At 35.5% G+C, this 13,424-nt stretch overlaps 2 protein-coding genes across 34 annotated transcripts in view; one reads left to right on the top strand and one right to left on the bottom strand.

Annotated features, from left to right (window-relative positions):
- The window catches only part of Svil (Supervillin), a 1,126,087-nt gene that overhangs the window by 571,018 nt on the left and 541,645 nt on the right, over positions 1-13,424 (bottom strand). The gene's annotated exons all lie outside the window — the stretch shown is intronic.
- Positions 6,306-6,934, top strand: LOC141400817 (uncharacterized). The gene is made up of 3 exons (XM_073980380.1): positions 6,306-6,383; positions 6,470-6,649; positions 6,713-6,934. Exons 1-3 carry the CDS (start codon positions 6,356-6,358, stop codon positions 6,877-6,879), a joined length of 375 nt encoding a protein of 124 aa, XP_073836481.1. The 5' UTR covers positions 6,306-6,355; the 3' UTR covers positions 6,880-6,934.

Genomic DNA, 13,424 nt, shown 5'->3' with positions numbered 1-13,424 from the left:
TAAAATATAATAATTATTGTTCCACAAACATTCCAGGCGGGACAAGGGAGACTTCTCTCATATCAATGAGTGCATCCCGATTCATATTAACTCAATGATATGGGACCTACGGCGACCTATGCGATAAGCTTATCGCCGAGTCCGAACGGCGTGCCCTAAGACACCACTTGTTGAGAAGTTTTACATGACTGAAATACTCACGAAATGTCGCCAACATTACTGAGGGGTATTTTGCCACCGTTGAAAATTTGATGTTGCCCAGCCGGGGAATCGGACCCGCAGCCTTCTGCATGCAAGGCGGGTGTGCATACCATTGCAAAATAAAATATTAGCTTTGTTCCTTTACTTTTTTAATGGTAAAAGTGGTAAAAGAGAAAAGTGTCAACATTTCTCAAAATTGCTCTCTCATGAACATTTTTACCAGAAAAGTAAAGGAACGGAAAAATGGTAGATCTGGTAGCAATGTCAAAAAGAAACATAAAAAATCAATTTACGTCTTTTATTTCGCAGTTTTTAATTTAGTTTTGTCAGCGTTCGACTTTTTCTTCTGTTTTTTCGTCCATTTTTTCTTCATCGTCAAACAAAAGTCGAAAAATCAGTTCTACCATTTTTTACCTGCAGAAATTTTGCTGGTAGCCTGTGGTAGAAGAGAAAGGCATATGTGCTCTCTCTCCTCTCTCACTCTCTTAAAAATTGCTGCCAGTTTTACCACTTTTTGGGGTTAAGGAACGCTTTGCAGGTTAAAAATGGTAACCTCAGGTAAGTAAAGGAACACAGCTATTAATAAGGCTAAATTTTGCACCGAATCGATTCATCAGTTCGAGAGTTGTCGTGCGCTCCAGCCAGCCGACAGACTTACAGACGAACGGACATTGCTAAATCGACTCCAAATTGTCTGAAACGGATTTCGTCCAAACATACTTAGGGTCTAAAACCATGATTTAGTTGTCGCATATTTTGCCCGTATGAAAGTGTATATGGTAACCCAGTGAAAAGTTTGCCTCCAAAGAGGCAGTTAAATGATATGTAAAAGTGATTTGGAAGTGCATCAAATTATGCATTTTCACTCATGATTTTTACAAGGGAGCGACCCCGGAAAGAGGCACTCCATTGCACCGCATTTTAACTGACCCTTTGGCATTGCATTTTAACTGAACCTTTGGCACTGCATTTTAACTGACCCTTTGGCATTGCATTTTAACTGACCTTTTGGGGTAGAATAGGAGGCAGTCCAGAGCACGAGTTTTGAATAACCAAATAAAATGCATTTATTATTTGTGTAAAACAAAAATATTAATAACTTTATTAAATTAACACAAATTATGAAAATTCTCTATTGAATTCAATCGCAAACATGTGTGTTTTCTCCGCTCTTCATTTAATCCAAGCTTAAGTGCTTTTGCTTCATCTGCTAAATGGGTTTGATATTGTCTTCCCATCACCAGTTAAGATTTCGACATGTACTCCAACATCACTCCATTGGGAAAGTTTCTTCTCGTGAGTTACCGGAAAAATGTTCACAAATTAAATATTATTTAGTTTGTATTAACAAATGTTTGGAAATGTTAACACGATTATCTCCTTTTGGAAATGTATTCCGCTGCCTGTAGAGATGTACAAACTGATTTATGTACATGTAGGGATCTCTAACAACTGCTAATAAAATGTAGTGAACGGAGTGCCTTTTTCACGACTCCGTTTGCACTGCATCCGGATGCTGTTAAATTGTGAGGAATTGGAGTGCCTTTTTCACGACTCCGTTGAACTGCCTCCGTATGTTGTTAAAATGTGACAAATGGATGTGATTCTTTGGATTGCTTCCAAATGCGGTTAAAATGTGGGGAATGGAGTGCCTTTTTCACGACTCCGTTTGAACTGCATAAAAACATGCCGTGAAAGAACTAGTCTACATTGCACTACTTCCAATTTATTTTGCTGGGAATATTCAAAAAAGTTTTACAATCGTTGAAGTTGAGGTTCACCATTTAATAAGTCGCGAACTGTTAATATATTTTATAAAATATGAATACATTTATATATATTGAAGTGTTTTGGCTACGATCTCATAATATGGACCATAACAAATAATTTTCGTGGAAGCTGCGCTGGTGGTAATATAAAAAAATGGGAAAAATGTGTTGAAGTTTACAAGTTTTTTTGTGTTCTTTCTTGATTTCCAAACCACGGAAAATTCAAACCTGTGCTCAAAGAAAGAACTAAAGAATACCCCTTAGGCAATATGGTTCTAGTGTATGACTTTTCGATATATACACTGCATCCCCCTAAAATCGATGCTGACATTTTGATGTTTTGATTTCAGTGTTTTTCGAATTTTTCTTATAATTAGATGGTGCAACTAGATAATAATCGAAACTAGTTTATAGGATTGTAGAACTCGCGATTCCACGTCGTTCGATGTATATCTCATGAGTGTGCTCCGTACAGCTTCCTAGTAATAGGAGTCCAAAGACGAAAATTTGGTGCGTAAATTTTCCGAAAAAACCTATTTTTTGGCTTTAAAATTTACAACCGTCGTACAGGTACCCCTGAACCCCGCGTGATTTTAGTTTTTTTACGTGCCGGATCTAATGAGCTCTTCCGCGGTCGAATCCATCCACTAAAACGCCGGATATAGATACCTTGAAAGTAGGAAAATCTGCAAAAATATATTTTGACAATTCTGCGAATTGAACCGCGATTTTCTTTGATTATTTTTTTAAAAAGGAGTGTCACAAATTACAGAGATTCGGGAGTAATATCCCTATTTTTCCCAAAATAGACTGCCGTGGCACATCCACAGTTCTTGACGAATCTGTCTAAAATAATTTATATTGACGTATTTTTAATAGGCGGCCATTGAAATTGGATGCACCTTATAAACATATGCACATCGCGTAATTTTTGCCCACTTGAAGGTTTTTTGAATAGTAAGATGCGACAGATTGCACACTTTGGCCGCTGAATGAAACTTGGGAAAATCCATGCATATTGACAGACATGGACTCCCTGTATCCGAAAAGCACATGCACCTCAACTGATTTAAACGGATTTTTTCTTTGGTTGTGATTTCAATATTACTCTGTACTTCTTAACTCTATTGTTTATCATTCTAAGCAAATATACTTTCACGATGACTAATTACTTTCCTCGAAGAAGTTTTAGCAAAATACTTCAGGTTTTGTATGGAAATTTAGCGAAATAGTAGAATAACTCACAACATTTATTTTTCAAATTTTTCGTATTTAACCAAAAATATATTTTTGAAATAATTTCCAACAATAAGTTTCCGTTCTTTGTTGTTGCTGTAATATGCAAGTTATAAACGCGATCTTTATAATTTTGGTCTCAGATTTTTCTACGCGTTGTCTAGATTCTGTTCGTATTTTTAAATTATTTTTTTAGAGATTTTTTGGACTCTGATTTAGAATAAATAAAATTTATTCCAAGATTTCTTCAATATTTTTTGATTTTCCGCGAAAATAAAAAAAAACAAGTGAACCAAGGCTATAGTCGGGTCGGGGCCGACTATGTGATACCCTACACCACTACCCCTGTTCATAAGCTTTTGACTAATAAAATTCAAAATATTAAAATTGGGATAGCTTGGCGCCTTTGATCTGAATGTCTTCATTAACACAGGTCAATTTTTTGAAACGCATTTAAGTGCATCGACAGTACAACCCAAATAAAAAATTGAAAAGTGGGATGTATGCCAACCATCAATAGGCTTCTTTCTCTGTTAGACCCCCATCAACCCCCAAAATTTCGTGAGGATCCGATCAAAATTTCGTAGTGTGATTGCACAAAAATGGAAAAAGGGATACATTACCGACTATTGCGATATCTCTGTTGTTTGACCATCTATGACAACCTACTTCACATCGTTGTAAAGGTGATATTTTCTACTATCCTTGCCAGGTTTTGCTTTCGATATACCTCCTACAGAAGGGAGATATTAACTTTGAAATAAAACGTTACTCTTTTTTCCAAATATTTGTTTTTTTTTCACATTCCGACCCCTGAATAATATCCGACCATTATCAAAAATCAAAAGGTTTTTTCCTCTGTGGGACCCCCAATAACACCCAAAATTTCGTGACGATCCAATTAAAATTGCGACCTGTAGCGTGATTACAAACAAAATGAAAAAATGAGATGTATTGCCGACTATTCTGATATCTCCGTTATGTGGCCACCTACGCCAACCTACTTTGCATCACTGTAAAAATGGGATTTTCTACTTTCATAGTCAGACTTTGTTTTTGGAAGATCCCCAACCAAAGCTGTGATATTCGTCATTATTATTAAAATCGCAAAAATAAAAAGTTGGGTTCTATTAGCGGCTATTGCGTTGTTTGATCACCTACGAGAACCCACTTTACATCATTAGAAAGGCGATATTTTCTACTTTCATGGCCAGGTTGTCGTTGTCTTTTTCTCTAAATAAGTTTTTTTGCCCATTACGACCCCTAAATATTATCCATCATCACCAAAATCAATAGGCTTCTTCATCTGTGTGACCCCCATTAACCCTCAAAATTTCTGGAGGATCCGATCAAAATCCTACTTTCATAGCCAGGCTTTGCTTTTCGAAAGTCCCCAACCAAAGCTGTGATATTCGTCATTATAATTAAAATCGCAAAAATGAAAATATGGGTTTTATTTGCGACTATTGTGATATCTTCGTTGTTTGATCACCTACGAGAACCTACTTTACATCATTAGAAAGGTGATATTTTCTACTTTTATTGTCAGGTTTAGCTTTTGGTATACCACGTATAGAAGCTGAGATATTCGCTTTGGAAAAAAACGTTGTCTTTTTATCCACATACGTTTTTTTGCTCATTCCGACCCCTAAATATTATCCGACCATTACCAAAATCAATAGGCTTCTTCCCCTCCGGGACCCCCATCAACATCCAAAATTTCGTGACGATCCGATCAAAATTGCGACCTGTAGCGTGATTACAAGGTTTAGATGGACAGACGGACAGACGGACAGACGGACGGACGGACGGACACACATAGTCAGATCGACTCAGCTCGTCGAGACATTCATTTTGGTATATATAAGTATGGGTCTACGACCATTATTTCGATGCGTTACAAACTTTTTGGCCAAAACCAACTTATAATACCCTCCCCACATAGTGGTGTAGGGTATAATTAGCAACTATTTTAGCATCTACGGATAGATTTCAAATTCTACTAACGATTCATGTATACATGTTCTTATTACAACACAATAGGAATTTTTAAATATTTTTTCTTTACAAGAGAGTAAAACCGCATATAACTTTTGAGTGCAGCATCCAATTTTGTGAACGCGAACAGATTTGAAACCACGATTTTTTTTCGTAACCCATGTACCAAAAATGGCGGATGTGCTCGCCAAAAAAATTTTTAATTTTTTTTCTATGTAATTGTAAAGGAAATTTGAAATTTACCATATACCCTCGCTAGCATAAATGCTGAGGGTATACAAATTATAACGTTGTAACAAAGGGACGTTTTCCGTTTATACGATTATTTGAGCCAAAAGTCCAGATTGAAAAACCGGGTAAGACTCTTAGATCGCGATATCTCAGGAATGGTGGCTTTGTTTTAAAAATCCTGCAGACCATGCTTGACCCGAATAATTTTTTTTTTGCACACATGGAATCAATGGGAACATTTAGGACATTATTCCTATTCAGCTTTGTGGGAATTTTTCCTATTTCCCCTTAAACACATGTCTATTTTGACCGGACTATTGGGGATGTTCGGGGGAAATAGTTTTCTAATACATATCTAATAAAAAAATAATTAACAAATTAAGTTACAGTGTCTATTTATAAGTGCACTAAAAACTAGAAAATAATTTTTCTCTTAGCCTCAAATGTAGATAAAAACATCAATATACCAGAAATCGTGTGGTGCCGTTATATGGGGGCCAACGCCTGGACCTACATATCTATGTCCACAATTTCTGGTGGGGAAGTTTATGTACCGTTGGGAATCCAAATGCTAAGTTATAGTGATTTCGGTGTAAATATTAAGATAAAATCCCCAAAATACCTGAAATCGGGTGGTATCGCTATTTGGGGGCTATACGAAAAAATGGACCTATATTGGATTTGGTTTTGGTATTTACCAAAATTGTTCTTTTTACTTATTATTAAATATAACCACCCTAATGTTCAAACCAAGAGGTCTGTAATTGACATGTGTTCAATATTTACATACATTGTTGTTCGAAATAGTAGGGTTCAATATCATGAACAAATAAATTTCCAAGCACACGTACAATTTTCTTGGTAATAACCGAAAAAAACAATCAGCAACAGAATAGTTTCAAATTAAACATACGCGTAAAATGTTCACTAGAAGAGTAGTGGTCTTGGGTAGGATTTTAACGCCAAAACCAAAAAATATACAAAATTAAAAATAATTTTTGTCTACATTTTCCTCTTTGCTCATTGAATTGAAGTATTTTTAAGTGTGCTCTCATTCAATTATGCGGCTGCCAATGATGACTGCAAAGAACGCATACGACAGACATGTAAGATTACTGTGAAGAATCAATGCTATTATGATGTAGAAAGAGGATGTTTTAGGCATTTTCAAACAAATTGTGATATGGAAATTTCAACATGTAAATATAATAATGGTAAGAGGTTTTTGTGAAAGGTCCTGCTTACCCTCTAAAAATATTTTTTTTCTCATTTGACAGTTTATCAATCATGGCCCGAAACATATTGCAAATCGGTACAATTTCTATGCCAAGAAGAAGTCGATGAATTCAATTGGCCACCGGATAATTTCTATGAACAGATTGAACATTTACGCGATAACGCCACCAATCTATTTGAGGAAATGTTAGCCAATCATTCAGAATAATATTTATTATAAATTATTTTTTTATTTCTGCACATTTCGGATAAACAATGAACAATGGAATTCCATTCAGATGTTAAAAGCATCATAAATTTTAAACAAAAAAAAAAAAAAAAACAAATAACAATAACAATTGTTTATAGTAATATGACACACAAACACGCAAAATATGCCAATCTGATTTAATAAACCATAAACAAATGCGATACAAATCGCAAAACACTTTTGTAGTTTTTCTTTTCATGGTTTATTTTTTAGTTTAGTTTTGAAATCTGTAGGATTTGAATGACAATTGCGAGAAGACATTGAAATTGACATTTGAGGGAATTTTGTTGTGGGAGAAAACGTCTGTTTTGTTTTTGCGTTTAATGCGTGAAGGAGACTGTGATGACTGTTGTTGCTTCACTTATCAGCGTATTTGGTTTGTTTGACAGACAAATTGGGTAATTGAACTGTCTGGGCGTAGTTCAAGTTCACAATTGAAAGTGAAACATTTTAAACACACACATACTTATTTATGAATGTGTATAGATATGAGGGTATAGATAGTAATTAATCATTTTTAGTGGAAAAACTTAATATAAAATAAATGTAGGAGGAAAATAATGACAAAGAAATCCACAGGAAACTTTTCCAAAAATATGTCAAATAACAAGTAAGAACGGCTTTAAGTTCGGCCGGGCCGAACTTGTTATACCCTCCACCAGTAGCGGTTTTAAAGTAAAATGGAACAATTAGTTTCCTTTCGTTTATGAAAAAGACTTAATACCAAATTTCTGCAATTTCGGTAAAACAATATCGCTAACCTTCAAAATACGGAAATTCGGGAGGTACCGTTCTATGGGGGCTATATCAAAACGTCGATCTATATCGACAAATTTCTGGCGTAAAGTTTTTAGACTCAAAGAAGACTAAATACCAAATTTACGATATTTCAGTAGGATAATGTGGTTAAAACCTAAAAAATACCGTAAATCACGAGGAACGCTTCTATGGGGTATATAGGAAGACGTGGACCTATACTGATAATGGAACATTTTATAACCCCATGAAAGACTAAAAAACAAATTTCAGTCATTTCGGTGGGATATTAACGTCACATCCTTCACAATTACGAAAATCGGGAGGTACCGGTCTATGGGGACTATATCGAAACGTGGGCCTATGCTGACGAAATTCAGTCGGAAAGGGTTTTACTTCCAACGTAGAGTAAATACCAAATCTCAGCTATTTCTGTTTGTTGTTGTGGCCACAAACCTCAAAAAAGGAAAATCGGGAGGTACCGTTCTATGGGGGCTATATGAAGGCATGGACCTATACTGACAAATTTCATATGGAAAGTTTTATAAATCAAATGAGAATTAAATACCAAACTTCAGCAATATCGGAGAAATATTGAGGCCACAACCTTCTAAATACCGGAAATCGGGAGGTACCCTTCTCTGGTGCTATATAAAGGCGCGGACCCATACCAACAAAATTCTGGGGGAAAATTTTAAATTCCCAACGAAGACTAAATACCAAATATCAGCCATTTCAATGGATTATTGTGGCCATAAACTTCAAAATACCGAAAATCGGGAGGTACCGTTCTATGGGGGCTATAGGCAGGCGTGGACCTGTACCGAAAAATTTCTGGGAGAAAGTTTCGTACCCCCAACGAAGACTTAATACCAAATTTCAGCCATTTCGGAGTAATATTGAGACCACAACCTTCAAAATACCGAAAATCGGGAGGTACCGTTCTAGGGGGCTATATGAAGGCGTGAACCCATACCAACAAACTTCTGGGGGAAAGTTTTATACCACCAACGAACACTTAATACCAAATTTCAGCCATTTCGGTGTGATAATGAAGCTAAAATCTTCAAAATACCGAAAATCGGGTGGTACCGTTCTATGGGGGGCTATATCAAAACGTGGACCGATGTAGCCCATTTGCAATAAAAAACATCCTAGGAGTAATAGAAACTTCTATACCAAATTGCAAAGCTCTATCTTAAAAATTGCGAGTTGTATCTTGATTTCAGCAGACGGACGGACAGACGAACAAGGTTATATCGACTTAGAATTTTTCCCTGATCAAGAATATATATGCTTTATGGGGTCTCCGATGAATATTTCGATGAATATTTCCATGAATATTTCGACAAGCGGAATGACAAATTTAATTATACCCTCCATATTATGGTGGAGCCCAGCAAAAATACTCATTACAAATTGGCCTACTTTCTCATTATTTTAACACGGGTATGTCATAGGGAGTAAGTACTTGTTTTTGGAACTTAAAAGTAAATAAATAAGTACTTAAATAAGTAGTTACGACTTGAAGTAATCAGGGAGTAACTACTTATGTATCTACTTTTTAGTGGCCATAAAATAAGTACTTACTCCCTATGACATGCCCGTGTTAAAATAATGAGAAAGTAGGCCAATTTGTAATGAGTATGTTTGCTGGGAGGGTATAAAAACAAATATTTTTTTATTCGTGCTATTCCCTAAAGGTTCTAGTACACTAATGTTGGAATTTCACAAACATTTAGTACCTGAGGAAAAATAAAATGACTCACTTCGTGTTAACGCTAAGGTAATTTATTGAAACGACAAGAGTCCTACCGACCTACAAAAAAAAGAACAATGAACACAATATTTTTTATATTTATTTCTCCAGAAATTTGCAAAAATGAAGTATTTTCCAAAATTGCAAAAAATATCGTCTTTAGGAGCACACCACGCCCACACCTTCCAATATTTTGTCCTAAGTGTTTGGTTTCCTTAGTTTCAATATATGTACCATTAAATCCCATATGGAAACTGACAATCGGTGACGACAAAAAATTGGGGTTTTGGCCAGGAAAATTGATTTCTGAACCACTGAGCACCGCTCGTGGTTGTTCCAATCCCTGGACTTCGAGGTAAGATCAAGGAAATAGTGTGGTGCAGGAAACTAAGTTAAAAAACAACTGCAGCTTACAGAGTTGTAATGGCTACAACATACTGAGGAATGATAGCACCAGAAGTGCATTTGGGTGACTATCTTTCCTGTTGCACAAGTTTTTTCAATGGAGACCTATTTAGCTTAAGCCTGGCCCTAATGAACCGTACATGGAAAGTGTGGTGTGGAACTGGCGAGGTAGAAATGCTTAACGTATACATTAGGGATATGACTTTTTTACAACCTCTAATCTCTGTATCATATTTTGATGAACTTTTACCTAAGATTAGATAAAATCTTAATTATAAGGTGATTCGATAATAAAAAAGCTCACGCACAAAAAGCATTAAGAGTTTTCATGTTTTTTTTTTAATTTTGGACTAACTTAAAACACATATTTAACTTAAAACAAGCTTTAAAGCTACACAACATAACCAAAATGACATAAGCTTTTGATTCTCACCAAGTTTGTCGCGATATCAATACATATATATTATTTTATATCATATCTAACTTTATTCCATATATCACATCAATTGAAAGTGATTTGTGCGGGACTTTTTATAATATTTAAATAGAATACAAGTTATTTTAGTTATTAATAGACAAAAGGTCATTCATTCGTGCAACAGGCAATAATTTTTTGAGAATTATTTCTTTTCATTTCATAGTATATTTAAAAAAAAAATAAAGTGGTTTGTACGTGACCTTTTTTAATAATTAAATGGAATGAACGTTATTTTTGCCATTAATATGCGACAGCTCATTCATTCTCGCTACAGGAAATCATTTTTGAGAAAAAACGTCAAAAAGTCATAACCCTAGTATACATCCCGCAGATTAATAGGCCCAGCATTAGTTCGTCTTTGGAAGTTAGGTGGGACTTTAAACCTCATCATGAGTTGTGGTCTTCGGTTAGGTAATGACGCTGGCTGAGCAGAGTGATAACTCAACTCAATGAGCACAACAGAATTAGCGGACAGTAACATAGTTCGACAGATATAACCATCGTGTCACCTGGCGACCCACTATGTCGCGTGTTCATATAAACGGTGGCCAAAAATAGAAGGAGTTGGCGTGTGTGGGCGAATTTTGGTAAAAGTACTTAATGTTGGCTAACAATGTCGAGGTCAAAATAATTGGGAAGGTCGGTCAATGTTTTAGTATAGCCCCTATATAACGGTACATCCCGATTTTCGGTATTTTAAAGATTTCACTTAAGTTTCTCGATCAAATTGGCTGAATGTTTGCATTGAGGGTTCCCAGAGGACAACAAAATGTTCTGATAAAAAATATGAGCATAGGTCAGCGTTTTGATATAGCTAGTATTTTGAATTGTGTGAATTTTTGCATTGGGGTTCAAAGTGGACAACAAACTATTTATTTTTTTATTTCAAATATTTATTATAATAAAATATACAATAAAATTATATAAAAAATAGGACAAGCATCTAAGGCTATCGGCTAATGGACAACAAACTTTTCTGATAAAAATTATGAGCATAGGTCCGCGTTTTGATATATCCCCCATATAACGGTACCTCCCGATTTTCGGTATTTTGAAGGTTTAAACCACATTATCCAAGCGAATTACCTGATGTTTAGTAATTAGTCTTCGCTGCAAGGGCTGCAAAATATACCTACACAGAATTGTGAGTATTGGTCCACATTTTGCACAAGCCGATTCGAACCAAAATTGGGCATCGTAATATTTTGTCCAAACTTTGTTTAAGTTTGAAGATGGACCATATTGGTCCACTCCTTCGGGTACCTCCCCTACAAAAGTTCAAAAATTTTCTGTAAAATCGTGTAAACGATAACTCTCGAAGGGAGCAATCGATTTGGTCCAAACTTTGCACATCGTATTATTTCTTCCAGATATACATCGACTGCGAATATGGAGTATATCTGTCCACTCCTCCCACACAAAATTCGGATAAAGAAAAGTCTACGTGCTCCTCTCGTATCGTTTTGAATATTTTTTTTCACAGTGGTTCACAATTGCCACCAAATTCTAGCGGTCTAGCGGTTGCAGAGGAATTCAGGGTCAAAGTTAAAAATTTGAGTTTTTTCATATTTTGCATCAAAATATGAGTGATTTTGAGCTTTTCATATGTTCTAACCATTTACGAAAGGTCAAAAAAAAAATAAACAAACCATAAAAATACAAAAAATTAAAAAAAAAAAAATTGGGGAAAAAATTTAAAAAATTTTTTCAAAAAAATTAATTTTTTTTTCTAAAATGGAAACAAATCGTCACCATAAATGCCCGAAGACATAACCCACAAAACCAAAACTTTACAGGAGAAACAAAAAACGTTATGAAATTAAAAACTATTTTATGGAATATTAATCTTATGAAGGCGAGTATATGGGATATTATCGATCATATACGAAGGGGAATAAGTAGTGAAACCAAAACCGCTGAAGTGCTTAGTTTTGAGATCCTCCATTACAAGAGAATCTGCAATATTATCCCATATTCCGAAATGCTATTTCTTGAATAGGATCGTTGTTTTTGAACGCAGAAGCTTGAAATTTTGCCAGAGTATGTTTTTTAGCTTTATGTATCAGATTACGTCAAAAAACGAATTCCGATTTTCATGTCGGTTACGTCTTCGGGCATTTATGGTGAAGAAATACTCCTTGGGTTTTCATAAAACTCCTATAAAAACTCATATATTAAAAAATGTCCATTTGTGTGAAAAAGCAATAATTTATATGGGAAACGGTATAAAAACAAGTAAAAAAGTATCAGTTGATATTGCCGGCAGAGATATACCCTCAGCCTGTGTGGATTGAAATACTTTTTTTCCAAAAAAACTCACGTATTTAGGTGGGTTTTCAAAACAATATGGATAGGATTAAAGCGCAAAAATTTGCGGGGATATCAATAGATAGGGCTTTTTTTAAACTGATTTTCGACAACATTTAGAGTATCATTTTAGCGAATATTTTTGAACTTTTATGGGGGGAGGTATCGGACGGTCGAAGAAATATTATGATATCCAAAGTGTGGACAAACGCTGTATTCGGTTCGAGCTCTCCAGTCGCTACATATGGTGCCATAGGGAGTTTTTATAACTTTCGGGCTTTTTTCTCAAGAAGTATGGACTTGCCCTTGAAAAAACTTTTACTGTCGTAATTGATGCAGCGAATGCAAGTTGCTTCAACAAAAATCAAAGTGATTCGAGAACAGGTCTTAAAGTGAATTTATCCAAAAATGTGTGTGAGAGGTACCCGACGGAGTGGACACATATAGTCTATATTCGAACCTGACCTATACCTGGTAGATATATTAGGATGTGTAAAGTATGGACCAAATCTGTCACTCCCATCAAGAGTTATCGTACGCACAATTTTTCCGAACATTTTCGAACTTTTGTGGGGGAGGTACCTGAAGGAGTGGAACGATATGGCTTATCTTCGAACTTAGACTAATTTTGCACAAACTATTACGAAGGCCACATTTTGGACCGAAACGGCAGATCCGTTCGAGAGTTATCTTACGCTCCAACCACTACACTCGGTGTCGTAGGGTTTTTTTCACCTTTCAGGATATTTTCTTAGGAAGTATATACTTGCCCCCCTGGAGAAGCTTGTACCTTCGTAT

Source organism: Musca autumnalis, unplaced genomic scaffold (assembly GCF_047663935.1).
Source record: "Musca autumnalis isolate F117 unplaced genomic scaffold, ASM4766393v1 scaffold_4, whole genome shotgun sequence".
NCBI classification, from domain to species: Eukaryota; Metazoa; Arthropoda; class Insecta; order Diptera; family Muscidae; genus Musca; species Musca autumnalis.
This window is presented reverse-complemented; position numbering and strand designations above follow the sequence as displayed.

Coding starts and splice junctions, on each gene's coding strand:
- LOC141400817 (XM_073980380.1), top strand. CDS start 6,356: ATGTTCACTAGAAGAGTAGTGGTCTTGG. Junction 6,384..6,469: donor TAGAAGAGTAGTGGTCTTGG/GTAGGATTTTAA, acceptor ATTGAATTGAAG/TATTTTTAAGTGTGCTCTCA. Junction 6,650..6,712: donor AACATGTAAATATAATAATG/GTAAGAGGTTTT, acceptor CTCATTTGACAG/TTTATCAATCATGGCCCGAA.